This window comes from Hippocampus comes, unplaced genomic scaffold (genome assembly GCF_001891065.2).
Source record: "Hippocampus comes isolate QL1 unplaced genomic scaffold, H_comes_QL1_v1.1 scaffold68, whole genome shotgun sequence".
Taxonomy (NCBI): Eukaryota; Metazoa; Chordata; class Actinopteri; order Syngnathiformes; family Syngnathidae; genus Hippocampus; species Hippocampus comes.
This window is the reverse complement of record NW_017805625.1, coordinates 5,540,951-5,566,193: the sequence shown is the minus strand read 5'-3', so window position 1 is coordinate 5,566,193 and position 25,243 is coordinate 5,540,951. Positions and strand designations below refer to the sequence as shown.

The 25,243-nt window shown below is 42.3% G+C and overlaps 2 protein-coding genes and 1 long non-coding RNA gene across 3 annotated transcripts; all 3 read left to right on the top strand.

Moving 5' to 3' along the window:
• The first annotated feature begins 2,104 nt into the window (after positions 1–2,104).
• Positions 2,105–8,854, top strand: pa2g4a (proliferation-associated 2G4, a). The gene is made up of 13 exons (XM_019881369.1): positions 2,105–2,329; positions 3,407–3,535; positions 3,637–3,742; positions 4,041–4,110; positions 4,176–4,268; positions 4,350–4,413; positions 4,516–4,594; positions 4,934–5,012; positions 6,319–6,452; positions 6,540–6,634; positions 6,718–6,845; positions 7,746–7,799; positions 7,896–8,854. Exons 1-13 carry the CDS (start codon positions 2,248–2,250, stop codon positions 7,956–7,958), a joined length of 1,176 nt encoding a protein of 391 aa, XP_019736928.1. The 5' UTR covers positions 2,105–2,247; the 3' UTR covers positions 7,959–8,854.
• Positions 8,855–9,263: 409 nt separating this feature from the next.
• Positions 9,264–10,703, top strand: LOC109522676 (uncharacterized). Its single transcript, XR_002169596.1, has 4 exons — positions 9,264–9,332; positions 9,434–9,460; positions 9,877–9,899; positions 10,412–10,703. It is a non-coding gene; the product is annotated as an uncharacterized LOC109522676 (long non-coding RNA).
• Positions 10,704–11,796: 1,093 nt separating this feature from the next.
• Positions 11,797–22,836, top strand: crbn (cereblon). The gene is made up of 11 exons (XM_019881127.1): positions 11,797–11,919; positions 12,120–12,241; positions 12,316–12,518; positions 13,941–14,090; positions 15,414–15,576; positions 16,090–16,152; positions 16,239–16,323; positions 16,479–16,594; positions 17,680–17,744; positions 19,143–19,274; positions 21,707–22,836. Exons 1-11 carry the CDS (start codon positions 11,847–11,849, stop codon positions 21,888–21,890), a joined length of 1,356 nt encoding a protein of 451 aa, XP_019736686.1. The 5' UTR covers positions 11,797–11,846; the 3' UTR covers positions 21,891–22,836.
• Positions 22,837–25,243: the final 2,407 nt, after the last annotated feature.

Genomic DNA, 25,243 nt, shown 5'->3' with positions numbered 1-25,243 from the left:
GACAGCCGCCCTCGTGGTCGCCACGGGTGGCACCGCCGGTGTGGCTGGTTATGCACTCGGTGCCGGTGTCAAGACAGGCGTCAAGGCTGGGGTTAAGTACCTACTAGGCTCCTTGAAGCATGAAGATGATGTGTTGGTCAACCAGTCCAGATGGGAGGAGGGTGTCTTTACTGTACAGTAATCTTAATGAACCACGCCAATCGTCAAGTGATTTCCTCATTATGACACACTCTTTTCGTGTATGTAGTCTTAACCTTCTTTTCACTCTACAATGTTTTTGTACTCTTTATAGGACATTAACTTGCTTTTCATTCTATATTTTTAAGCTGTACAGTAATCTTAATGAACCACGCCAATCGTCATGTGATGTCCTCATTATGACACTCTCTTTTCGTGTATGTAGTCTTAACCTTCTTTTTTTCACTCTACAATGTTTTAGTACTCTTTATAGGACATTAACTTGCTTTTCATTCGATATTTTTAAATACCGGTACTCTCTCTAGGACGTGGCACTATGATGTTGCACGTACTTCCGGGTGGCAAAAAATGAAGCATTATCCAATGGCACCACTGGTAATCACCGCCTTCCATTTTTTGTGAAATGGTTTATATGGCACATTATGTTTGACATAAAAAAAGCTTTACTCATCATTTGAATTTCCTTCTGCAGAAATTTTGAAATACAGCAGATCATCACATAATTTCGAGAGACACTAGTCTGCGTTGTGACTGCTTTTGGGAGGCCGACGACGAAATGAGCTTTTTCTATTTAATTGTTCAACATTTGTGTAGAAATCCTAGGTAAAAATAAGGTAAAGCAAAATAAATAAAATTGTTAAAAGACATGTTTTTTTTTTTTAATTGAACTTTTTTCCCTTGTGTACAGTGGCGGTTCTAGATCAATTTCAATGAGGGGGCCTGGGTGGGGTCAGGGGGTTTGATAGAGGGGCACATACAACCCAGGGCTAAAAAGAAAAAAAAGGCCCGGGGGGAACATGCAAACTCCACGCAGGAAGGCCGGAGATTGAACCCACGACCTCTGCACTGTGAGTTCAACGTGCTAACAACTAGATCACCGGGCCACCCAGCGGCGCACCAACACAATTGAAATTCAACTTCAGTAGCTCCCCCTGGTGGCTTTAGGACAACCCAATTCTCGGGATAAAATGTGAATAAACTTTGTATTCAGAGATTCATCAATAATATATGTTTGAGCAGATTACTATTTGCGAAAGACAAGACAGGCCTGTTAAAGCAACCAACGCTTCGCCTCCTCGGTCCTTTGAGGTGCAAGGAAATTACAAAATAAGATTTTTGTTTGTATTTGAACTTTCGCCTGTCTCGAGAGTCGGGAACAACCCGCTTGACTGCTGCGAGTGGTCAACTCTGCCGCATGGGAATTGTGGTTGGTTACACAAGAACCTTCGCCATCACGCTATCGGCTGCGATCGGCTCCAATGAGCATTTCCATCGAGCATCTGGCGATCCGTCATTTTAAAAAAGTGCTACGCAAAAGTGCTACTATTTCACATTGTCTGCTCCGACTCCCACACAGGGGGACCGCGGTTGAGCATTATGATTATACAGCCGCAGCCGCGCATCATTTGGTTATGCTCCCAGCACTCATTATTTGCTCACGTCTAATACTTAAGTGTCCTGTATTTGCTAAGAGAAAAAAATGTGACATCTAGTGGGTAAAATTACAGCGTGCCACACAAGCGATTCTGAAGGCCCTGAGCAAAATCGACTGACTTGGCAACACTCTGAGCCTGAGGCATTAATCTGATTGGTCCAGAAATAAAAAAAATAACATCCACATGTACCGGAAACAGTGCAGCCAAGATAAACTCTGCGAAATGCAGATAAGAAAAAAATTAACACTATATCATGAAAGAGACATTAGAATTGAGGTTGTAACTATAGATTCTGATTTGTGTTTCAGGCCAGCATTCAGGCATAAGCGGCAATGGCCACATCTAACATGGCGGTTCCACTGACGTATGGGACGTAGAACTTCATGTCATCGTATTGTAAATCTGGGAGAGAAGGACACCCACATTTTGGCGGGTTTAGTAGTCACCGTGACGTGGAACCCCATTCTCAAGTGGGAGGGGCTTAGGGGGCGGAAGGTGTCCGGTGTGGCGGCAACCGGGCTTGAGTGTGATCAGGCTAGTCGACTGGAGCCGGAGCGGAGGCGCTGGGATTTGTGTCACTTTACGCTCGATTCGCTACTCCGAGTCTGTCGATATGTCCGACGAGGAGCAGGAACAGACCATTGCCGAGGACCTCGTGGTCACCAAGTACAAGATGGGCGGCGACATCGCCAACCGTAAGTATTCGCCTCGCAAACTGCTGCGCTCTGCTTATGTTGGCCTGTTCAAGTGCAGCCATGTGGTTTACATGCGAGGCGCACGTATGCTACGTGAGCTAGCTCCTAGCATGCTAACTGGCTGGCTAACTAGCTAGCAGGTGCAGGCAAAGCTCTTCTTCCAGCCTCGCCTCATGTTCGCTCTTTTGTTGATTTTCACTGCCACTGTGCAAACAACATTACACGAATCGGGTGCTAATGCAAAGATAGCTTCATGCAACTCATGTGCCATCCTGAATTGTATATCTCAAATATGCTCTTGAACTACAACCATGAACTCAGATTTTTGTCAACTTTTTCTTCTAGATAACGTGCAATTTTAATTCAGGATAATGGAAAATCAAGTGTCCAATTGTGTCGTAGTTGCCTGAATTTGCATTTTTGCAACAGATCGCGTGTAATTTGTTCATTTTGTGGATTAAACTCATGTTTTCCAACTTCAGTGTGGACAGGCACACATTTGACATTGGGAACATCTAATTACACACCACCAAACAACAATACGACATAATACCACATAAATACTGTTTACCTGAGTAATAATGGCTCAATTGTACATTAGCCATGTCGTGGGAGAGCAATTAATTCTTCTACATTTTATATGTCGATGGCATTACTTCTTGTACATGAGTATGTTTCAGACAAAGTGTGTGTAGCTGGATAATGTCATCTGCCGATATCTCATGCCACGTTGTTTGGCAATCATGATTCTGGAAGCGAGTCATTGACATTTAGCAACTGCGGTACTTGATAGTTGAGTCGCCTGTACATGCTAATGAGATGCAATAGCGGCAAAAAAGAAATGTTTTAATCTAGTCTAAAAGCACGTTTGAACTCCCCCGTGAGTTGACTAAAGGTAACGCAAATAGAACTTTATAAACAGCCCACTCAAATTAAGTCGCAAGTGGTTGACATTGACATCATCTGGTGCATTTGGGGCATTTGTTGTCCTCTACAGACACTGCAGATCTTAACATACTTTTCTATTCCTTATCCCCCTGCTTTCAATTCTTCCTATTTTTTTTTCCTCCCCCTCAGAGGCTCTGCGTCTGGTTGTGGAAGCAGCCAAGCCTGGCATCTCTGTGCTCAGCCTATGTGACAAAGGTGACGCCTACATCATGGCTGAAACGGGAAAGGTCTTCAAGAAGGAGAAGGACATGAAGAAAGGTAGGAGTCACCCGATCAACTCAGGTTTCACAATGTCAGTTGAGTGATCCTGTGGATAATTCCCAAATTAAAAAAAAAAACGGTTCTCTTCCCTTCTCTAGGCATTGCCTTTCCAACCAGCGTCTCGGTTAATAATTGTGTTTGCCACTTCTCCCCTCTGAAGAGTGACCCCGACTACACACTTAAGGATGGAGATCTGGTCAAAATGTAGGCACCGTGTCCCTTCCACTTTCTCTGTGTCTGGAGCAGTTTAGTTCTCCTCCTCTCTGTGTCCTGCATATTTATAGATGTATGTGGCTTTTTCCAACTTGTCTTCCTGTCTCTCGTCAGTGGCAAACAACAAGTAAGGTTGGACTTTGTGTAGAATATTTAGCCTTGATAGTGATGATGGCCTCACGTCTGTCTGACTGATGTCTGAAGGGTATTATATATGTGAATGTAAAGTGACTCCTTGGACTTTTTGTGCATTCAAATAAAACTGATCTTTTTATCTGTGCTTTTCCAGTGACCTCGGCGTTCACGTTGACGGCTTCATTGCCAACGTTGCTCACAGCTTTGTAGTGGGAGCCACAAAGGTGAGGACACTTGGACTTTAAACGCACAGTGCGGCGTTTAATTTGGTTTCTTGGTTTCTTTGCAGGAGAACCCCGTCACAGGACGCAAAGCCGACGTCATCAAAGCGGCCCATCTTTGCGCCGAAGCCGCTCTTCGCCTGGTCAAACCTGGTAACCAGGTACGCCTGCATTCAAAAGATTTGAATCCACCGAAGAAGTTATAATCAGATAATACATGCTTTAATTTTGCGCAAATACAGAACACTCAGGTGACAGAGGCCTGGGGCAAGATCTCCCAGTCATTCAAATGCTCACCTATCGAGGGTGAGTACCTGTCAATATCTTTTGGCGTCACTGATTTTGAAACATGTTTGTGCATCTTGATATTTCTCTGGACTGATGAGTCAAGTCTCTTGTGTCTTGAAGGCATGTTGTCTCATCAGTTAAAGCAGCATGTCATCGATGGAGAGAAGACCATCATCCAGAATCCAACAGACCAACAAAGGTTTTTTTTGGTTTTGATTTTTTATTTAAGGCATTTTAAAGCTAGGCTTCTCAAGCTGGGGTCCGGGGACTGCCATGGGTCCACCCGCCGTAGCTTGAGTGTCCACAAGATAATTTGTAGCAAATGATACTAAACCTTCCTAATTATCCTGAGCTGGCATTGTGATCATGAGAGGGATCTTTGGGTGTGGAAAAAAAATCACTGTAGGAGGTCCCTGGACCCCAAAGGTTTGAGAACCCCTGGTTCAAAGAACATTTGACAAATGGGCGCATTTTTGAGAAGCAGCCTGATAGTTGGGTTGTCGTTGCGCTCACCTTTGAACTGTTTTGCTGATGACAGGAAGGATCATGAGAAGGCAGAGTTTGAGGTGCACGAAGTTTACGCTGTGGACGTCTTGGTCAGCACAGGAGAAGGGAAGGTCAGTGATGTTATGTTTATGCTTTTTAAAAAAAAAAATAAATAAATTTAACTGAGGCTTTTCATCCCTAAAGTTTAAACTTTACTGACGCATAACTGCCAGTAGATGGCAGTGACGTGAGGCATTGTGCCACTTGAGCCAATTGGTTTGAGAAAGGGTTAATTTCTCAAAGCTTTGTGTGCATACTAAACCAACTGTTGGCCAGGTGTGTGTGCACAGGCAGCTGTATCTTAACCACACGACGTGTGATGCATTTTTCCATCTGTTTAGACCAGGGGTGTCAAACTCATTTCACACGGTGGGCCACATACGGCCTCGGTAGATGTCAAGTGGGCCAGACCATTAAAATGATACAATACTTTGCTATAAATAACCAAAACAATATGTCTTTCCTTTGTTTTGGTATAAAGAAGCACAAGAACATTAGGAAAATATTGAAATTTAATGACCATATCTTTTACAAAACATTTCATGAAGCACCTTACATTTCCTTCGACAAATGTGCAATTTACTTTTATCATTCACATATATGCATTGCAACTGATCCCACTGATTGTACAAACTTTAACAAGTAATTGGTATTGAAAAATATAGTAATGGACTTTAAGATTAAACAAGATTCATAAAGAAAGCAAGTTTTAAAGCATTTACACGTGCATATAAAATCTAAATGTAATCCCTGCCTACACCTTACAAACTAAGGAGAGTGCTATTAAATGTGTAAATGTGAGAGTGCGATTGATAGCGTCTGCTGTCATGGGTCTGTCTCAGTGACAGACTGAGGCTGCTTTTGTCTTCTTCTCTGATCAAAACAGTGTCCCCTTGCGGATACTCAATGAATTGCACCTGATTAAAAATATTAATTCTGTGTCTTTAATGCATTTTTTTTCACTTTTACATTATCCTGCGGGCCTGATTGAACCTACTTGCAGGCCGGTTCCGGCCCGCGGGCCGTATGTTTGACACCGATGCTTTACATAATCATCTCGCGGGCCGGATTAAACTCTTTTGCGGGCCGGATCCGGCCCGCGGGCCGTATGTTTGACACCCCTGGTTTAGACGCTTGGGAATGAATATGAATTGCAAAATATGCATGAGCAAATAATTTGTCAATATTAAGTGTGTAGGCATAATGCAATATATAAATTTTATGTGTGTGCATTTTCCCACCCTTTCATATCGTCACAAAGTAAATGAGGGTACAGTTTTTGTACTCCCTTCCCAGATCGATTTTACTGTCCCCAATTTCCTTGGAACACAAACACCATTAAAATAAAGCAAACATGTTGATCATATCTACTGTCAGGCCCGCGATGGAGGTCTGAGGACTACCATATATAAGAGGGACCCTAGTAAACAGTATGGGCTGAAGATGAAGACTTCCCGTACTTTCTTCAGTGAGGTTGAACGCCGCTTCGATGCCATGCCCTTCACTCTTAGGTAAGGAAAATACTACCTGCTTTAATTCCAAAAGAGTTCGTTCGAAACTAGCTTTAATACTAGATGCTTTTGTCACGTTTAACTCAGAGCATTCGAGGATGAGGCCAAAGCCCGACTAGGAGTAGTAGAATGTGCCAAGCATGAGTTGCTGCAGCCCTTCAGTGTCCTACACGAGAAAGAGGGTAAGGCTTCCCCGCACGTGCATTTTGGCCCATCAGCCATTAGTCTGATCTTTTCATTGATCTCCCACATCTCGTTGTCTCAGGAGAGTTTGTAGCTCAGTTTAAGTTCACAGTGCTGCTGATGGCCAACGGGCCTCACAGGATCACCAGCGGACCCTTCGAGCCGGAGTTGTACAAGTCAGAGCATGAAGTCCAGGATGCAGAGCTAAGGGTACGAGTGAGCGCTTAAGCAGAAAATTGCACAAGTTGGGTAGTGTTAAGAAGGTTACAGATTAGTTTTTTTTTTTTTTAACTTAAAAATTCTACATATGAGCAGGAGATGGTGGGGGCGAGCGGCACTACCAGCACTTTGGCACATGAAACGTGAAATATTCTTCAAAAACTAGACTTCAAGTTGTTTAAAACAGTCACACTACTTTGAAATTCCGCGAGCTAAATGTTCATGCAGAATGCCATCGGCAGGCTTGCAGTTACCGTCTTGATGGCGGTGTTATCATGCTTTAAGCAATGGATTCTGGAACACAAATGATCCAACTAAATTTTAGGCAGGCACTCACAGATGCATATATTATTTATCCTCTGCAAAAAACCCGCTACTGCATTTTACCAAGTCACTTAGTTGTGAAGCTCATCTTTGTTTTGTAAAAAACTGCCCCCGCCCCGGTGGCACAGGCGCTCGCAAAGTACTGCAACGGATGAATCGCGTTTCCCCTTGTTTCAATGAGTTAATATGATTTGCGATATGGATGTTTGGAGTTAGCGGCACGGTGGGCGACTGGTTAGGACGTCCACCTCACAGTGCCGAAGTCGTGGGTTCAATTCCGGCTCTGGCCTTCCTGTGTGGAGTTTTTATGTTCTCCCCGTGTCCGCGTGGGTTTTCTCCGGGTACTCCGGTTTCCTCCCACATTCCAGTGGCACTGAGCTAAGCGCCCGGGCCACTAACACATTGGGCAGTGCCTTCATTTGAACACTCCGAGGAGTGAGGTTTTACTAACGTACACTCATGCAGCGCAAGCTGGCATCTGTTACTCCAGTATCCCTCTGACCCACTCAAGACTCTGCTAATGAAGTGCAGGAATGATGTTATACTAACACTTGTCATTCTTTCTAGACTTTACTACAGAGCTCCGCAAGCAGGAAAACACAAAAGAAAAAGAAAAAGAAGGTATTTTCTAAACACAAGCGGGTCTTGACAGACCACCTTTGTCCCATGATGTAGCCGTAATGTGCTCATCGACTTCTTCGCCGTCACTTCCTTCAGGCTTCAAAGACAGCAGAAAATGCAGCAGGGCAGCCAAGTGAGGAAACAGACGCGGCAGAATAACTAGCTGCCTTCACGCCCATGCAAGAAGATAACGACCCTGCTGTCCGACGGTCACTCTGAAGAGCTGATTTCACAATATGTCCAATTTACAAAAGCAACACTGGAACTGGAAGTGCATATTTCATAAGCGACATTGTTTCTTGAACTCTTGGATGCCTAACCCTTTACTGCATTATAGAAAAGGACAGAAAGGAAATGAGTGAGTGTGCTTGTTACTTAATAAAAACTCCTCACCTTACTAGTTACAGCTGAAACAGTCCCCCTCTAAAATATCTCAAACTTAACATTGGGCATTAACGGGACTAGCAACTTGTTTTTGATGTCCAAATTTGATTAAAGAATTATTGAAGCCGTTGCTTTCAGCACATGTCCAATCGTGTGTGTGAGGCCATATTTCTCTTGATGAAGCAAATTAGTGAACGATTTAAGTCATGTCAGTTCAATCGTCCTGTGGGTCATCTGCCATTTCTTTGATGGACATACAACAAAGGGTTTTATTTGGTGCTTGTCGCTCCAGAAAATTGACATTGTTAGGATAGTTCCATAAGTGTAGAATGCAACCGACAGTATTTTACAAGGTTTGTAGTGTCATAGACAACATGTTTCATGCCGGTCAGATATTTTTTGAAGAATACTCCCACTTATGCATTTAGAAGTTAGAGGGCAAACGGGTGTTGGGGAACAAATGCTAAATGTACTGCCATTAAAGCATGAGAGAAGTCTCGCAGGGTTTATCCTTCTGAAGAGAGAATCTCAGATTTGAGGAGTCGAGACATGGCTTCAGATTTGTCCAAATGCACAATCCTGCAGTGTTGTTTGGTCAGTGGGCAAAGGACTTTTCAAATGACTACAATAAACCTTTTCATATTTGTTTTCAATAAAGGTACATTTATGCCTAACATGTATGACCATTTATTGTGATGTGCATTTCTACCTGTGTCTTTTTAATCACGTACAGTAGCCATAAATGCATGAACGTGACTTAACAGGATCTCCAGTATAATGAGTAAAATACAGTATAAGTTGTAAAATTAACAATGGATTTCTTGTTTTATTCATGAGAAAATTTATATTCTTAATGTAAGCCTCCCAAACACAATATTGTAATTGGACAATTATCACAGAGTCACGTGATCCTCAATTATAGTACAGTATATTTTATACAGTACACTTAGGCCACTTAAGTGTGTCTGAAAATATTCGTGTGGATCATTTCGTAAGCTCTTGGGACCCGTATGTGCGCGCGTAACCTGTAAAACTACAACTCCCGTCATGCTACAGACAACAGAAATGGCGCCATTACGTCACTATTTTGTATAAGTACAGCCGTAGTCTTTCGTCATATCCTCTTTCCATTGCCCTCCTCGCTGTGAGGTATGGAATATTGTTTACTCTCAGTGCAATCCAATCCAATCCCTTAAGTTTATCATCATCATCCACAGCCACTAATATTGTTTTGTTCTTTCCTTCAACAGACTCTTCTCCACACGATGAGAGCTAAGGTAAAATCGTTTTGTTTATCGCCCTCACCGTGACCCCCTAACAAGAAACGATTGTTAATCTAGTTTGTTGCGTTTCAGTTAAATTAGCCAAGTTACGTAAATGTCTCACATTTTGTCTCCGTCGCCTTGTAATACTTGTCGCTAGTAAACTAACTGAGTGTAGTAAACTAAATGTAAAAGGCGGAAATGCTAATGCTACTTGCAGGCCCGGACTGTGCCATATGCTAGTAACGGAGAACGTGATTACAGGTAATGGTTTGCGTACAATGCGGGCCTTCGGTCCCGCTTCTTAAAGGAAACTTTCGGAATATTTGCTAAATTAAGTTGGTACTGCGACTTGGGACTGGTCTCTGACAGGCATGTTGCAGCACATGTAATGCACGTGTTGGTTTACATTAACCATTTTTTTCTTGCAGTGGAGGAAGAAGCGCATGCGCAGGTAAGCACCAAATGTTTTATTTATCAGTGAAGTCTCAAGTAATTCGGATTTCACTTGCATTGCAAGTCTATAGACTAATGTCCAAAGGTGGCTTTTCACAGTGGAAATGCTATCCTAGGGTGTTTGATCCTTGGTTATGAATTGGATTTTCGAGCTCCTTTTTGGTTCAGAATTGCATTTAATTCTTGAGTTCGTAATTTCAAATGTATTCAGTTTTGTATCTTTGCGTGATGTTTTCTTGTCTCTGTATTAATTACTGCAATGTTGAAATGTCATTAACTGGGTATATATTTTATACACTCACATCTACCCTGTTGAGATTCTTAAGGATTGGTGGTAATTAAGGTCTCTGTAATCATAGTAAGCATTGTGGCTTAAATCGAATGTTGATAGGGCTGTAAGGCGCTGTCTTGTCACTCCATGTGCCTCTGCTTGTATAGCAAGAGGTCCTTTAGGCTTTAACAACCAAACTTAAGTGTCCTAAATCTGATTTATTTTTTTCCTGCTCTCAGGCTGAAGCGTAAAAGGAGAAAGATGAGGCAGAGGTCCAAGTAAGCCCTCATTGTGCCTGCTGCAACCTGTTGGACTTTCTTGAATGACTGAATTGGATGCACGGCCACCTCCAACTTGGCTTCTTACCACCACGCGCCTCGTCCACCAACCCTTGACGGTCTACAAGATGACACCAACCTGGCACTTGATATCAGAGATGCAGCCATTTTGGTTCATGGACCATGAAACGTCTTTGATTTGGCAACTGTTGTTTGTGTACTGAACAATAAATGAACACTGTTCCAAACTTTGCTAAGTCCCCTCTTAATTAATATAATCAAAATTGTACCATCTTCTTGTTGAGATGGTTAAAATTAGATTCTAAACATGATAAAAGTGCCTAAATTTGCTTGCGTAGATGTGAAAGTGCTAAAAAAAATTTGAGCGCATTGATCCCATGTGCACTGGCCAGTCATGAACACAAAATTGTATCATCAGTAGTGATGGGCAAATGAAACTGATACCTGTACCTCCAAGCTTAATTTGGACTTTCTGAATCACACTACTTCAAAATGATGCTGAGGAGTTTGTATCGTTCTGCAAGTATCAAAGTTTCTAAGGAGAGAAGTTGCGAGCTTAGGTGTGTTCGTAATCGCTACTGGTGGAACGGGAGGTTCAAGAGGTTGGGATCGTTTTTGATCTTATACTGCCAAATAAGGTAAGTAGTAGTAAAAAAACAGCGTTTGGATGACGCACTTGACATAATCATTAAAGATGGTCAGCTTTTTTCTGTGGTTGAGGATGAGGCATTTTTAAAATTTGTTTAAATCCAATTACAATGTTTCAACTCAAAGCTGTTGGGGGAATGGTGGAGGCAAGGTTCCGTGAAACCGGGGCAAAGCATAAAGTCAAGTTATCTTATGCTGTAAGCCTCGCTGATAACGTGGACATCAACTAATATGGATTCTTATTTAGAAATAATGTCACTGAAACAAAACACTACTATACTGTTGGGTGTCCAACATTTCTCACAAATATATTCAACATTTAACATTGCAGAAAAAACCACCAATTTAATGGCTGAATGACAGTTGACTGAGGTTTGCGGCATGGTCATGGATGGAGCTCAAAGTGGCGAGCAGAAACCAGCTCAACCTTTTGACGTATACAGTATACTCCTTTTCACACACGTTGAATCTGGTTGTAAAGAAGTCCATTACCCCAACCCCAGATTTGCAAAGCACCGCAGCTTGCAAAATTTTAAGCCAGGGGTTGATTTTTAGCACGTTTCAAAAACATTTGTTTCCATTTTATGTGGCTGTCAGTGGGGAAACGTTTGGCCATCCGTTTGCGTTCATTTAAGTAGTCAGCCATCTCGAAGGGGGGCGCTCCTGAGCCAGTGCGATGCCGTGTCGCACACGGTCGAAGTAGAGTTAGCATTGTAAACACAAGGCTATGGCTGACGACAGGGGTGGAGGCGAAGACAACGTTAACGACAATATGGGCAACCAGCTACAGCTCTTTCCAGGTAAGCGGTCAACTCGCCGGCTGAAAGGATTATTTGCTCGTTGTCTTTTGGGAACAAATTGTTTCCGGCTCACAGTTTGGCTCGTTATATGACAATAAAGGGCAATATTCGGTCACAACACACCCTCTTCGGCTGCTTTCATCCTAGCTCGGAGTAGTTTTCCTCTTCGGTGACTTGTATTTCTTGCTGTGCCATAACAGGCAACGGGGAGGAGGAGGAGGACGAGGAGGAAGATGACATGGAGACTGAAGACCGAGACAATGACGAGACAACGAAGCCAAGCATTATCACTTTCGATCCTAGTCTGCCTACTTCACACGCTGTGAGTGACTAAACGCCTTCATACTTTTGTTTTTACCACTCGTTGTTAGTCTCAACGCTTTCATGTGTTGACAGTACTTGGGCTCGGACATGGAGGAATTTCACGGCCGGACCGTCCACGACGATGACAGCTGTCAAACTATTCCTGTGCTGCCACACACTGCTGTCATGCTGGTGCCTGGGCAGACTCTGCCTCTGCAGCTCTTTAGGCCCCAGGAGGTCAGCATGATGAGGAGTGTCATACAGAGGGATCGAACCTTTGCTGTGCTGGCACACAGGTACATGGCCAGCTCACTCATATGCTGCTCTGTGCTCCCTACACCCCCACAACCTCCCCCCTCCCCTCAAGTAATCATATCATTTTGAAATATTGAGGGGCGGGGGTGTTAAAAATATGACAGTAGATGCTGCGAAACCTGAGATCAGGGGTCCCCACACTTTTTCAGTATGCGAGCTACTTATACAATGATGAAGTCCAAATGATCACCGCACATATTTATTATTTTATTTATTTAAAACTATACTTAGAATTCTTTATAGCTACAATATATATGGGTGTACCTTGCATAACGGCATGAACCCATATTTCACAACGCAACTAGTGTATGCTATCTATTCTTACTTTACTATAATGACTTGCACTGAATAGAATCAGCCAGGCAAGCCTGAATGGCACCCTATGCAATATCTATCCGTTGCCCCCCCCGCCCCAATTTATTGCCACAAATTTGTATGACCACAATTTAGTATTTTGTGTGCATCTTATATCTACTTAGTGGCCACAATTAAAAGAAAATTCCCAGGTCATGTCCGGGGCTCCGTAAATCTTGGTGGATCTCAAGAGCTTTTTTTTCCCCATTTTCTTTCAATGAAACATAACGTTGAGAGTATCTAATGTTAGCAGGTGGTAAACCTCACTTTCTCCATTTGCGCCATAATTGCTTTCGATGACTTTGTCATCATAAAGATTAATTTTTTTTACAGCTTAAAGTGAGACACTAAAAAATGAAGCCCCTTTGGTAGTACAGTAATAAAAACAAAATATAACGATACATTCATCACACTGCTAATCTTGACTAGTTTGACTTAACCATTGTCATAAAAGCAAAAATTTATGAATGAAAAGTGCATAATCGCCTCTCCAGGGCAGTATTAAGACAGCAAGCCTGCTGTACAGAATGAATATGAAAAAAAATACCCCCGCCTGCAAGCATAATCAACTTATGAAAAGAATATTTGTAACAAACTTTTTACATTCAAAATCCCGCATTTCCAATGACACACACACACACACACACACACACACACACACACACACACACAAAATGAAATCGATGTTGGAAGACGGTCAATGCACACACTCTCTTACTTGAATCGTTTTGGACCCTTATCTATGCCAGATGCGCATTCATGACAGTGAAAGCCCTCTCACTGATGCAGCACAAATACATTGCACAATATAATGAAATTATCCCCTTTAAAAAAAAATCTGAATTGCTATTTTGCACAGATGAAAAACAAAAACTTGACAAAAGAGAAGTTGCTACGGCAGTGACGTGACTGTGCAGTTAATTGGCGATACGCACCTTCCTTAGTCAGCTTCATTGTCCCAGTCTTTTTAGGACTCCACCTCACTATTATATCAGGAGAACGCCTCTTTCAGTTTGCTCTAGTACACCACTGTACATTGCATTTTGCAGTGATCCAGGTGAACCAGAGGCAGAATTCGGAACTACAGCAGAGATCTACGCATATCGGGTGGAGCAAGAGTACGGCATCGAGACGGTCAAAGTGAAAGCCGTGGGCAGGCAGAGATTCAAAGTCCACGAGATAAGAACTCAAGCAGATGGGTATGTTGGAATGGTCTCATAAATCACGAACCAAACTTTATATCTGTTAAATGTACAAATGGAGTTCAGTCATTTTGTGGTGGGAGAACTATTCCTCAAAAAGAGGAACTTTGCGGTCAAGGACCGTTCCTTGACCGCAAAGTATTAACTCTTGAATTGGGTTTTGTTTTTTTCTTTTTGGTTCAAATTACCGGTAGGTCTCAACTCAATCTAATCATCACCACTAGACGGCAGTATCGTTTTGTAAACATGCTTGTTCAGGCATGTGTCACTCGGGCTCTTAAAATGTTAAGTAGTTTCACTTAGTTTTATTTTACAGCGCTTTATAATTGTTAAAATTGACGCTTTTTTTTTTTTTTATATATATAATTGCATCTGCACTTAAAAGTTTCATGATGATGACAGTTGGAGCTCGGAACAAATTCACACTACTTGGCGATGGGGAATGTTTATTTGAAATGACGACAGCCATCCACTATATTTAATTTTAACATACAAAATTAGGAATCTGGGCACATAAAAAATAATGCCCACCCTCACTTTGTATAAATAATAATGAGTATAGCTTAATAATTAATTCAAGGACCCATCCCTGTAGTCGGTGTAATTGACACTTGAAGCCCAGCTCGCTGGTCTGAATGGACTGTTAAATTCTGATTTGTGCATGCAATTATCATGACTGGGGAGAGCATGCAAATGGAAAAGTGCTGCTATTACAAGGGACAGCTAGAGGGCAGACACATGCTACTCCAGAACTTTGCTCCAGTTGGTTTGAACTCATTTGACCTGTCACCTTGAGTCGCTCCTGTTTTGTGTTACGTAAGAACACACCGGAGGTTAAAATTGCTGGAAAATATTCTTTGAATGTCAGTTGCACTTTTTGTGTCCCTTTGAATATTTGCAATGAGTTTGTTAGCATTAATTATCCTCCTTGCTTCCTGCACCGTCTGCCTCAGTGGCATCGATGAGAAAAAATAACCCTCTAGCATGTCGTCGTCCTGATGTCTGTCCTGATTACAAACGTTTTTAGGAAGCCGGTGAGGCTCACCGCTCATCAGGACGCATTTCCGCTCGTTGCTAGTGGCGCCTATAATGCTCACAAATGACCCTGTACCAAGTTATCCTGTTGAACTTTTGCCATACTGCAAGTGGCTCCAGTGTGGTGGCAAAGCTCTCATTCTAGTACAAATTTCCTAAATTGAGCTTTTTTTTTTTTTACCCCCACAGTGATCCCTCGAATTCTTCCCACGTGTTCTGTTTTACCGTCTAAAAGTGGAACCATTTTCGGTAAACGATATGATTTATTTTTTCTTTTTTGTTCAGGATTCGACAGGCCAAAGTCCAGATCCTTCCAGAACGAATCCTTCCTGATCCTCTGTCTGCAGTTCAGCTAACGCCCCTCTCCAGGCTGGTCGTGCACCCTTCCTCCAAGCCCTCAACTCAAAGCTGCAAGCAGGCCGAATGCTGGTGGAATAACTACCAACAGGTAAAATCTACATTTAATATACTTTAATTGCCCAGTCGGGAAGTCTTTAAAATGAACTCCAGTGCAACCACCAACGTCAAATGTCCAAAAATGAAAGTATCTCCAAAAAACTTGATGTTCAAAAAAAAAAAAAAACGTGATTTTCTAGAAAAAAGGAATTGACATAAATTCCAGTTTCAGTAATTAATGTTTACTGGTTTGTATTTGACCTCAGCATGGATGAATTAAAAAAAATGTTAAAAAAAAAAAAAGTGATTTTCTAGAAAAAAGGAATTCACATAAATTCCAGTTTCAGTCATGAATGTTTCCTGGTTTGTATTTGACCTCAGCATGGATGAATTGAAAAAAATGTTTATGAAATCCCAATGGGCACATTGATCCCAAATTCAAATAAATTGGAGGTTGACCTGTATCCCAGAATGGACTTCCGGGTTCCACTGCAGTGCCAGCATCTATTTGACACTGTTTGGTCTGATATTTTTCCACTTAATGGCCGTCTGTTGGTTATCCCAGAGGAAGTTTCGCTGTGCCATTCTGACCCGCTGGCCTCCGTGGGTCTACACCCTCTATGAATCTGTAAGCGGCGACCAGTCATTTTTATCAAGCCAAGATCGGCAATTTGAATGTGAATGTCAACCATGTGGTCTCCTCCCTCCCCGCAGGAGTCCCTCATGAACCGAGTGAAGAAGCAACTCCACGAGTGGGACGAAAATCTGAAGGATGACTCTCTCCCTACGAACGCCATAGGTCAGCCCCCCCACCCCAACTCCCCCCCCGGCTCTGTTTATTGCACCATAATGTAGCCGCACGCACGCAATCGGTCTCTTTGTTTGTGTTATCCTTCCTTCCTCGCTTTCACCCCCACCTTTCCCCCCTCCCCCCTCTTGTCTGGTTACGATCAGACTTCTCCTACAGAGTGGCGGCCTGTCTGCCCATAGACGACTCGCTCCGGCTGCAGCTGCTGAAAATCGGCAGTGCCATTCAGAGGCTTCGCTGCGAGTTGGACATAATGGATCGGGTAAAAAAAATAAAAATTACAATTAAAGCACCCCACATCCTCATTCATTCATTTTGGTTTGCAACCAGTTGGTAGAGGTTCGAGTCTGGATGCCAACAAAATGTACAGTTTTCATCATATGCCTTCTTTTAAGTCTTTAAGGTTGTTTTGTATTTTAAGATCAATTCGCTATAAATGACAACTGTACTAGTCATATAATTTGATTTCTTATGCGTATTCATTTGCAACCAGTAATTTAATGTCATCCATATCTGGTAAAGTGTGAATATAGATTGAATTTTATTTGGCTGCTGCTCATTTTTAAAGTGGGACCTCCAAGTTTTGTCAACTTAATAATGCAAGATTTCCATGTTTTGACGAGTGATACGCGGCTCACAGTCAGCTTCCTCTGCTCATCGCTTACATCATCAATTTCATATGGCAACCAATGTTTTCAAAGCTGCGCTGCAGTGTCACGTGAACGACTGCTTTTCTGTAAATTCTATTTGGGTTATTCTCATGAATTGAAATAACATCGCCGTTTGTATTTTGAAATTTTAACATATCGTTGCATCAAATATACATTTGTGTCATTTTATTTTTTTTGGAGCAGCAGTCACAAATGCTCATCAATTGCCCAGGTCGGTGTCAGTTAAAGAAGCTCTTACACATGAGGGGGAAAAAAAGAAATAAATAGTTGTCATTATCCCGCTGAAGCTCGAACATAAAGCACTACAATATGGACATCCTTTGTCAGCCCGTCAGTGACCACAGCCTTTGATCGAAGGTAATAGGAAGACTTAATGGGAACATATTATGCTCACTTTCAAAGCTACCCTGGCTATTCTTGGACTCAGCTAGAGGTGATGCACACATGCGTGAAGCGAGACCTGAACGCCCGCAATGCTCCCTAACTTAGACTCCAGAGTTATTTTTACCTTGAAGTACCATGTGATCCTTTTTCTTAGATGGTGGATTCTATTGACCCGGTGGCAGTACTGTGGAAGACGGCTTTTTCTTTTTTTCTTTCTTTTTTTTCATTTTATTTATTTATTTATTTATTTAACGAATTATTTATTTAACGAACCATTCTCTTGCCTCCTCAGTGCACATCACTGTGCTGCAAGCAGTGCCAAGACACAGAAATCACCACCAAAAATGAGATCTTCAGGTGAGGCAGCACGTGCTCGACGGGTTATTGAAGGCCCTCCGTTGTGTTGGACAGCAGAAAATAACGTTTATTTGATCACGTTTTGACAAGAGGTTATTCATCACCTGAAGCTATAAATTGGACAAATAGTATTAACCCTTCCTCTGAAAGTCATTTTCATTCATTCGCCGTATCAAATGTCGCACTTTCTGAAGATTTAATACTGCTTGGCAGATCTGAATATAGCGTCACTTCTCCATTTGGTGGAAAATATAGAGACGAATTAGGTGCTTGTGAAATGGAATTATCAACTCTTTCGTGCAACCGTAAAGACAGCCTGCAACCTGATAACATGATAAGCTGTCTGCTGTAGTAACCGCTGTACTCGAAAGGGTTAATAACTAAGGTGTCATTATGTGATGAAGACCTTGCCGTCGACTTCGCGATTGCGCTTTGCAGACAGTCATTTCTCCTAATTACCTGCTCTTGGTCAGCTTGAACCCATCTCAAGTTTAATTCTCGGCCACTTCTGGGTAGCCAACCTACAGTATATGGCTGCAATCAGCCAAATTACAGCGACATCAGAGGCTATTAGTTTCCCGGGAAGCTGAAGTTTCATCATAATAAGGCCCAACCTTATGTAACAACGACGTGACACTTCATTTGTGTCAAACTCTTGAAACTGTCCAGACACGCACCGGAGCCAAACTTCGGGAACTTGAAACCATCTCGAATAATTAACATTCAATGACTGGTTACACGTTTAGAAGAAGTTTTTCGTTCGGTGTTGACTTTTAAGGTGGAGCTCCATCTTAAATGAGGGGTGTCAAACTTTTCTCCAGCACAAACAGAAAACACCAAAAAAATGGCATTCCCTATTTCTTTGGCTCCAACTGAAAAGCCGAGAGGAGAGGCTGTTTCAATTCTCCTGGAAGTTCTAGTACCGCACGACTTTTATTTTTTCAGGTTGCGTTGCTATTCACATCCGAGTGATTTCAAAGAGTGACGTTCTGCCAAACAGCACGGCGCAAGCCGTGACGTCTGCTAGCCAGAAGCTGAGCTGCGCTGTTTATTTCCGTTCTAGGTGTATGGCCAGCCCGTGAGCCAGTTACAGAATATGTCTTCCACTTCATATGTTACACATTAATGCCCCTCCGCATGGGAAAAAAAATGTAGTCAGCCTTCCTCAGCCAATTGAAAAAAAGGGAGAGCCAGGTCTGGCAGAAACATGTGACATAAACCTATCAAATGGATGATGTTCTTTTCAAGTGGGTAACTAAGGAAGGGAAGCTGTTGCTTTTATCACTGGAATACTGAAAGAAAACATTTTAGGCGACCGAGGTCTCTGTGAAATGTCATTTGCAGTTTCATACAACCTTTGTTTTCTCCCCCCACCTGATTGTGCGTGTCATCCTTCAGCTTGTCTCTGTATGGCCCCATGGCTGCCTATGTCAATCCCCACGGTTACGTCCACGAGACTCTGACCGTCTACAAGGCAAACAACCTCAACTTGGTCGGCAGGCCGTCCACACTGCACAGCTGGTTTCCAGGGTAACTCGCTCTTTGCAGCTCCCGCACCCCGCTGTGACAAGTTAATACAAAAAAACTGTCTGACGCAGACGTGTCATCTAGCTTTTACTAGCTTTGCAACTTCCAAGTAGCACACGGCATGATTAATACAGAAAGCCATCATCATCATCATCATCATCATCATCCTCGCATTTTGCAAGTTGGTTACTTGGCATTATAAATGATCTTGCTATAAGCATCAGAATCATCTTTATTGGCCAAGAATGTCGAAACACACAAGGAATTTCTCTCCAATAGCATGAGCTACACTAGTATTGCAATAACAAGCAACTACGACAAACTAAGACATGAAATACAAGTGTGGAAAGACTTTCCGGAATGTCAGGATACCATTGAGTAGTAGTACCACCCGATGACAGCTGTGCGACAATGTGCAGTCATTGAGCAGAGAGAAGGTGATCAATGGCGCGATACAATACTATGACGGCTGTGCAGTTGGCGCAAATAATCGTTGCACCGTTTTCAAGTGACCAGAAGCAATAATTATAGTTATAGGTGTGCAATTATGCCGTTGTGCCAACACCATCTCAAAATCATGTTCGCTGGCTAATTTATCACGCTGTCATTCCATTTAAGATGTCCACAGGGGCTGTCACGATAAAAGGTTTTTTTTTCCGGATGATATAACTTCTCAGAAAGTATTGCAACAAACAATAGGATTCATGTTTATTTATTTTTTAATGCCACTGATTGAACAATATTAAAGCATAAAAATTTGAGTACATCCTTTATTTAGCGCCGTTAACTTCATTCTCAAGACTGTTGAACACTGACATTGGAATGCAGAGCAATAAATAAAATATCGTAGAAAAGTGAAAATATAACCAAAACAGATTCAGGTTCTGTTCACAAAAAAAAAGAATAATAATAACAATAAATTAACTAAATGAACTATATTAACAGGGCGGCCCAGTGATTGAGTGGTTAGCGCGTCGACCTCACAGTGCAGAGGTACCGGGTTCGATTCCAGCTCTGGCCTCCCTGTGTGGAGTTTGCATGTTCTCCCCGGGCCTGCGTGGGTTTTCTCCGGGTACTCCGGTTTCCCCCCACATTCCAAAACCATGCACGGCAGTCTGATTAAACACTAAATTGTCCCTAGGTGTGAGTGTGAGCGCGGTTCGTTGTTCGTCTTTGTGTGCCATGCGATTTGCTGCCACCCGGTTCAGGGTGTCCCCCGCCGACTGCCCGAAGATGGCTGGGATGGGCTCCAGCACGTCCCGCAACCCTTCTGAGGATAAAGCGGGTCAGAAAATGGATGGATGGATGGAATTATATTAACATGATATACAATCACTGCAGAGGTGGACTAAAATGAGCTGTCTTTTATCTCCTTCAGAGAAAGTCCTCTTTCACCTAATTGTACAATGCTGGGATGGCTGTTTGGGAAATCTTTTTTTTTTTTTTTTTTTTTAATTCATATAAAGGCTGCTTCCTCAACACCGTTCAATGTCTGCATCTCATTTGCTATAAAGCGGGTAACACAATCAATGAGGCGTTATAATTGCAAGCTGTCGGCAAATGGACGACCTCCATGTCCCGTCGTGTCTTTTGTTCCCAGTGAAGAAACTGGCTTGAATGGCTGTTTTTAAATGGAGTTTAAGCTTTGTTGAGTTTGCGACTTTCTTCACACAAATGCGACATCCCAGTTGATTGCGCGCTTTCCGCGTCTTCTCTGGATTGAATCCAGAATGTTCCCACATGGCTGCAGCATAGGAGTTGGAACAGACTTCATTTATCACACTCAACTTTTTTTGGGGGTGATTGCGCAACTACAGCTGTCAGAAAACTTCTTTTCTGGTACTCGAACTCCCTTTGCTTCACCCCTGCTCACGCCATCTGTCATTGCGGGTGCGTGAGTTCCATCTCCCACAACGGTGAGCACGTTGACTCATAGGAAAGGAACGAATCAGCACAACTGAATGTTGATGATGTGTAAATAAACACGCATGTAAATGGAAATTTATCATGGAGGGGAAAAAAAGCTATCGTCCAGTTTACGTATCGAATGATATGTCGATATAGTAGTTTTTGTGACGGGACTCCTGTCCACATCCAAGTCTGTGTAGATGCCGCAAATTAATTTCTGAATGGCTTAAAAAAAACAACAAAATTAAGGTTTTGGAATAGCCTAGTCAAAGTCTAGATTTGAATCCATTTGTAATGTTGCATTTGTGCTCCAAAACCTTTCGGTGTTGCTAAATTAAAGCAATCGAATTGGCCAAAATAGCTCCACAGAGATGTGAAAAACTCAAATAGGAAAAGAAAAACAGCAACTTCATTTGACCAGTTATTAGATTAAGGGGGCAGCGAATTTTCCCTTGCACCTTTTATAGAGGATAGTGAGGAAACGCTGTCTGGATGGATTCTGAATTGGGCTTCCCTCTTCCGCTCAGGTACGCTTGGACAATTGCCCAATGCCGATGCTGCGGCTCTCACATGGGTTGGAAGTTCACCGCCACCAAGAAGGACTTGTCTCCACCTCGTTTCTGGGGTCTGACTCGCTCGGCCTTGCTCCCCCGCATCCCCCCCGACGAGGGCGAGGACGGGCGGGACGGCTCGCGACTCTTCTGCCTGTGACATATGACCTCCTGTCCCCCGTCGTGTAATAACTGCCTGGTTGTGTTGCCTCCCAAGTAATCACTACATCACGCGCTGTCAGCCGTGGCAGTAAATCCATCATATTAGCGGAAAGGTCATCCAACCTTTACATGGCACTTGAGCAGCATACGCAATAGGAGAGAAGGGCAGGTTGTTCTTTATATGTGGATGCACTGGTGAAGACAAAAAGAGACACGCTTCCCCATTCGTGATCCTTTGAGCATGCCGCTCCGTCGTGCGCGCGTCAGTCCAGCTGTTCGTAGGCACACTGATAGAATGTCAAAATGGGTGTCGTTCATGGGCCCTGCGGCTGTTGTCCTCCGCATGGTGGAAGGTTTTGGAGCTTGAGCAAACAGTCTCTCAGAATTCCCATTGAGAGAGCTTTTTTTTTTTCTTTTTTTGCTTTATTGATGCCTGTCTTTATTGGCAATGTCTCATTGACTCTGCGCAAGCTGACTCTATTGACATTTTCGAATCTTAGAAGTCAAGCTGTTGTATTTTTGTATGCCAGTAAGTTGGAAACGACTTCATGCCAGGACCTCTAAATCGAGTGCGCTTTGTGCTCCAGTGGCAGCCATGACCGTTTTTGAAGGTCACGGGCTACATTTCGACAAAGTATGAAAAGAGAATTCAGCCGTCATTTAAAATCCTTCCGGCTGTTGAATCATTTGCTGAACGTTAAGCGAGAAATGTACAGCGCGGTCATGATTGTTAAAATGATGTCCTGACTAAGTCCATGATGTGACGGTGTTCCCTTGAGGTTGCACAGCTGCTCTTTTAAGCATCATCAAAATGTTCCGCGAGATGCTGGTTCATGTTTCTTACATGATCTCAATTAAAATTGCATCGAGTGCAACATGCGCCATCGCTTGGAATGTGAATACATGTACTGTGTTGGCATCCAAAGACCTTTGGATTTTTGTTTTCAAAAAAAAAAAAAAAACATCAGAGTGGGTCTCATGTGAGTTGAGTGCCACCTCCCCTATTTTTTTTTAAACCCTTGTGATGGTCTAACCCAGTGGTTCTTCACCTTCTTAGAGGTACCGAACCCAACCAGTTAATATGCAACTAAATTAAAATTATGAAAATAATGAAATATATATATGATTTTTTAAACAAATTCAAGATACGAAAAAAAGTAAAATTTCAAGAGATAAGTATACATTTTTTTTTTTTTTTTAATTGTACGACATACTATCACAACAGTCACGCTGACCACTGAGCGAACTAAATTTCCCACAGCACTGATTGGCCAAGACATGTCATGTGATCATCTGCAGGGCGGTGCTGGCTAAGCGCGCTCATAACTAATTGGGATGTTGACTGCACTGAACTGAAACTACTGCACTCCGCAAAAATTTATCATGTCAGACTGTGCCATATTTATCATTTTCTAAATGGGAAATGAAGAGTCTGTGGTATTCACATGTTGAGTGACTCTCCTCCAAAACAAAACATGCGAGGAACGACCTACGGGTATGTCAACATGGCTATTTCAAAAATGGAAAGAACCGTCGTTAAAATCATGTTTTTGCTCCTGTATTTATGCCACTTTTTGCGGTACAGTCGCCGCAGCATCTGCTGTCTTCGTGGCTATTATGCTGCCATTTAGTTTCAACCTACAGGTTGAATATTCATTTCTATTCAAGCATTTTAATTGAGTGTAAGAGTGGAACCTCTAACGTCGAACGTACTGTTCCAGGAGCCATTTTAAAGCTATTTTTCCCCATATGAAATAATCAAACTGTCGCAGACATAAAAACCTTTATTAGCACTGTAAAAATATAATGTGAAACTGTAAACTCGCCCTGCGAGGATATGTAAAGTTACCTGAATCTGAATGTAAAAACAATGAAACACTCGACCGCAACTTTGCAATGAGTGCAAATAGGAAAACGGGAGCCTTTCGACTTCACATAATTCCTGGTGTATTTTCCTCGCTCTCTTTTCATTTTCTTCTTCCCTTAACACACCGCTCACTCGTTTGTTTATGTGTAGCGTTAGTACTTAAACGCTCGCTGAACTGAGCTCCCAGCTTGGACGACCTCGGTATCGTTCGGCTTTAAAGTTTCCACTCCGCACATTTGTTTTTTGTTCGACAGAAGTAAAAGGCTTTCGGGTAGTACGGCTTGGAGTAATGTGCAGTTGTTAAACCGTACGTTGCGGAAAGAGATTGTCGGCATGGGGCAGTGAGGTTCTAAACACGCCTTGCGTGGCTGGGATAAGACACATGCAGCGCACCGGGCCTCCCCGATGACTTAAACATGAGTCTACCTCCACGAGGAGCATTTGTAGCCGAGCGGCTTTTAGACAGAGTTGTGGACACGCAGCACATGTACATTTGTCTTAGCCTAACATAAATACAAAGCTGTCTTTGTTTGGTTTTAGTGCTTGTTTCCCTCCAGTAAACTCCCGTGCTCGATGAAACTGGTTGGTGATGTGTGTTTACTCCACTGTCACATCTTTTTTTTTTTTTCCGAAGGAATGCTTTCATGGCCTAGCAGAAGAATTCTGCACTGGAGCCTTGCGATACAACTGACTTGACATGAGTTTTTCGGGACACAAGCCAGCGTTCGGCCGATTTGTATTAATTATATATATATTTTTTAATGCCACTCCCAGTTGACATTTATTGTCAAACTCTATATTAAAACAAAGATTTGTGTATTTAAACCAACTACATAACTTTTCCTGAAAGTCCACTTTCCTAAATGATGACAATGCAAAATGTCAAAGCCGATAATCTCAAAAAAAAAAAAAAAAAACACTGTAGCTATAGTACAAGCATGGTGCTAGCATCATGCTTTGGGGCTGTTTTTCTTTTAGCCATAGGCAAGGCTGAAGGAATTATTCAAATTGCCAGTTAGCAGTAAAGTCTATGAAAAAAAAAAACAGCAGACGAGAACAGCTGAACTTTATTGGGGGTCAAGAAGAGCCACTTTAAATTGAATCGGATGTGTACTGACTCCCATTTCATATGTTATCTTGGTCTCATTTTCGATATTTTAAAAACCTGGCATTTCTACCGGGGTGTGACGATTTTATATCCACTCGAGCTCCACATCTGAGACTAAATGATCAAAATTAATGATAAGGTAATTGCGACCAAAAGTAAATAAATAAACTTGAGAATCTCTCAAACCCTAGTGACAGTCATACCAAAAAAAAAAAAAAAAAAGACTCAATCACGATATGAGACAAGTTTATTTGGTACATGTCAATTTCATAGTTTAAGTATACAGTAAATCATGCGTAGGGCTACCATGCCCTACTCTCACGAGACATGACATGACATGTAATATGGTCCAATAATCAAGTTGTCAAAAATGCAG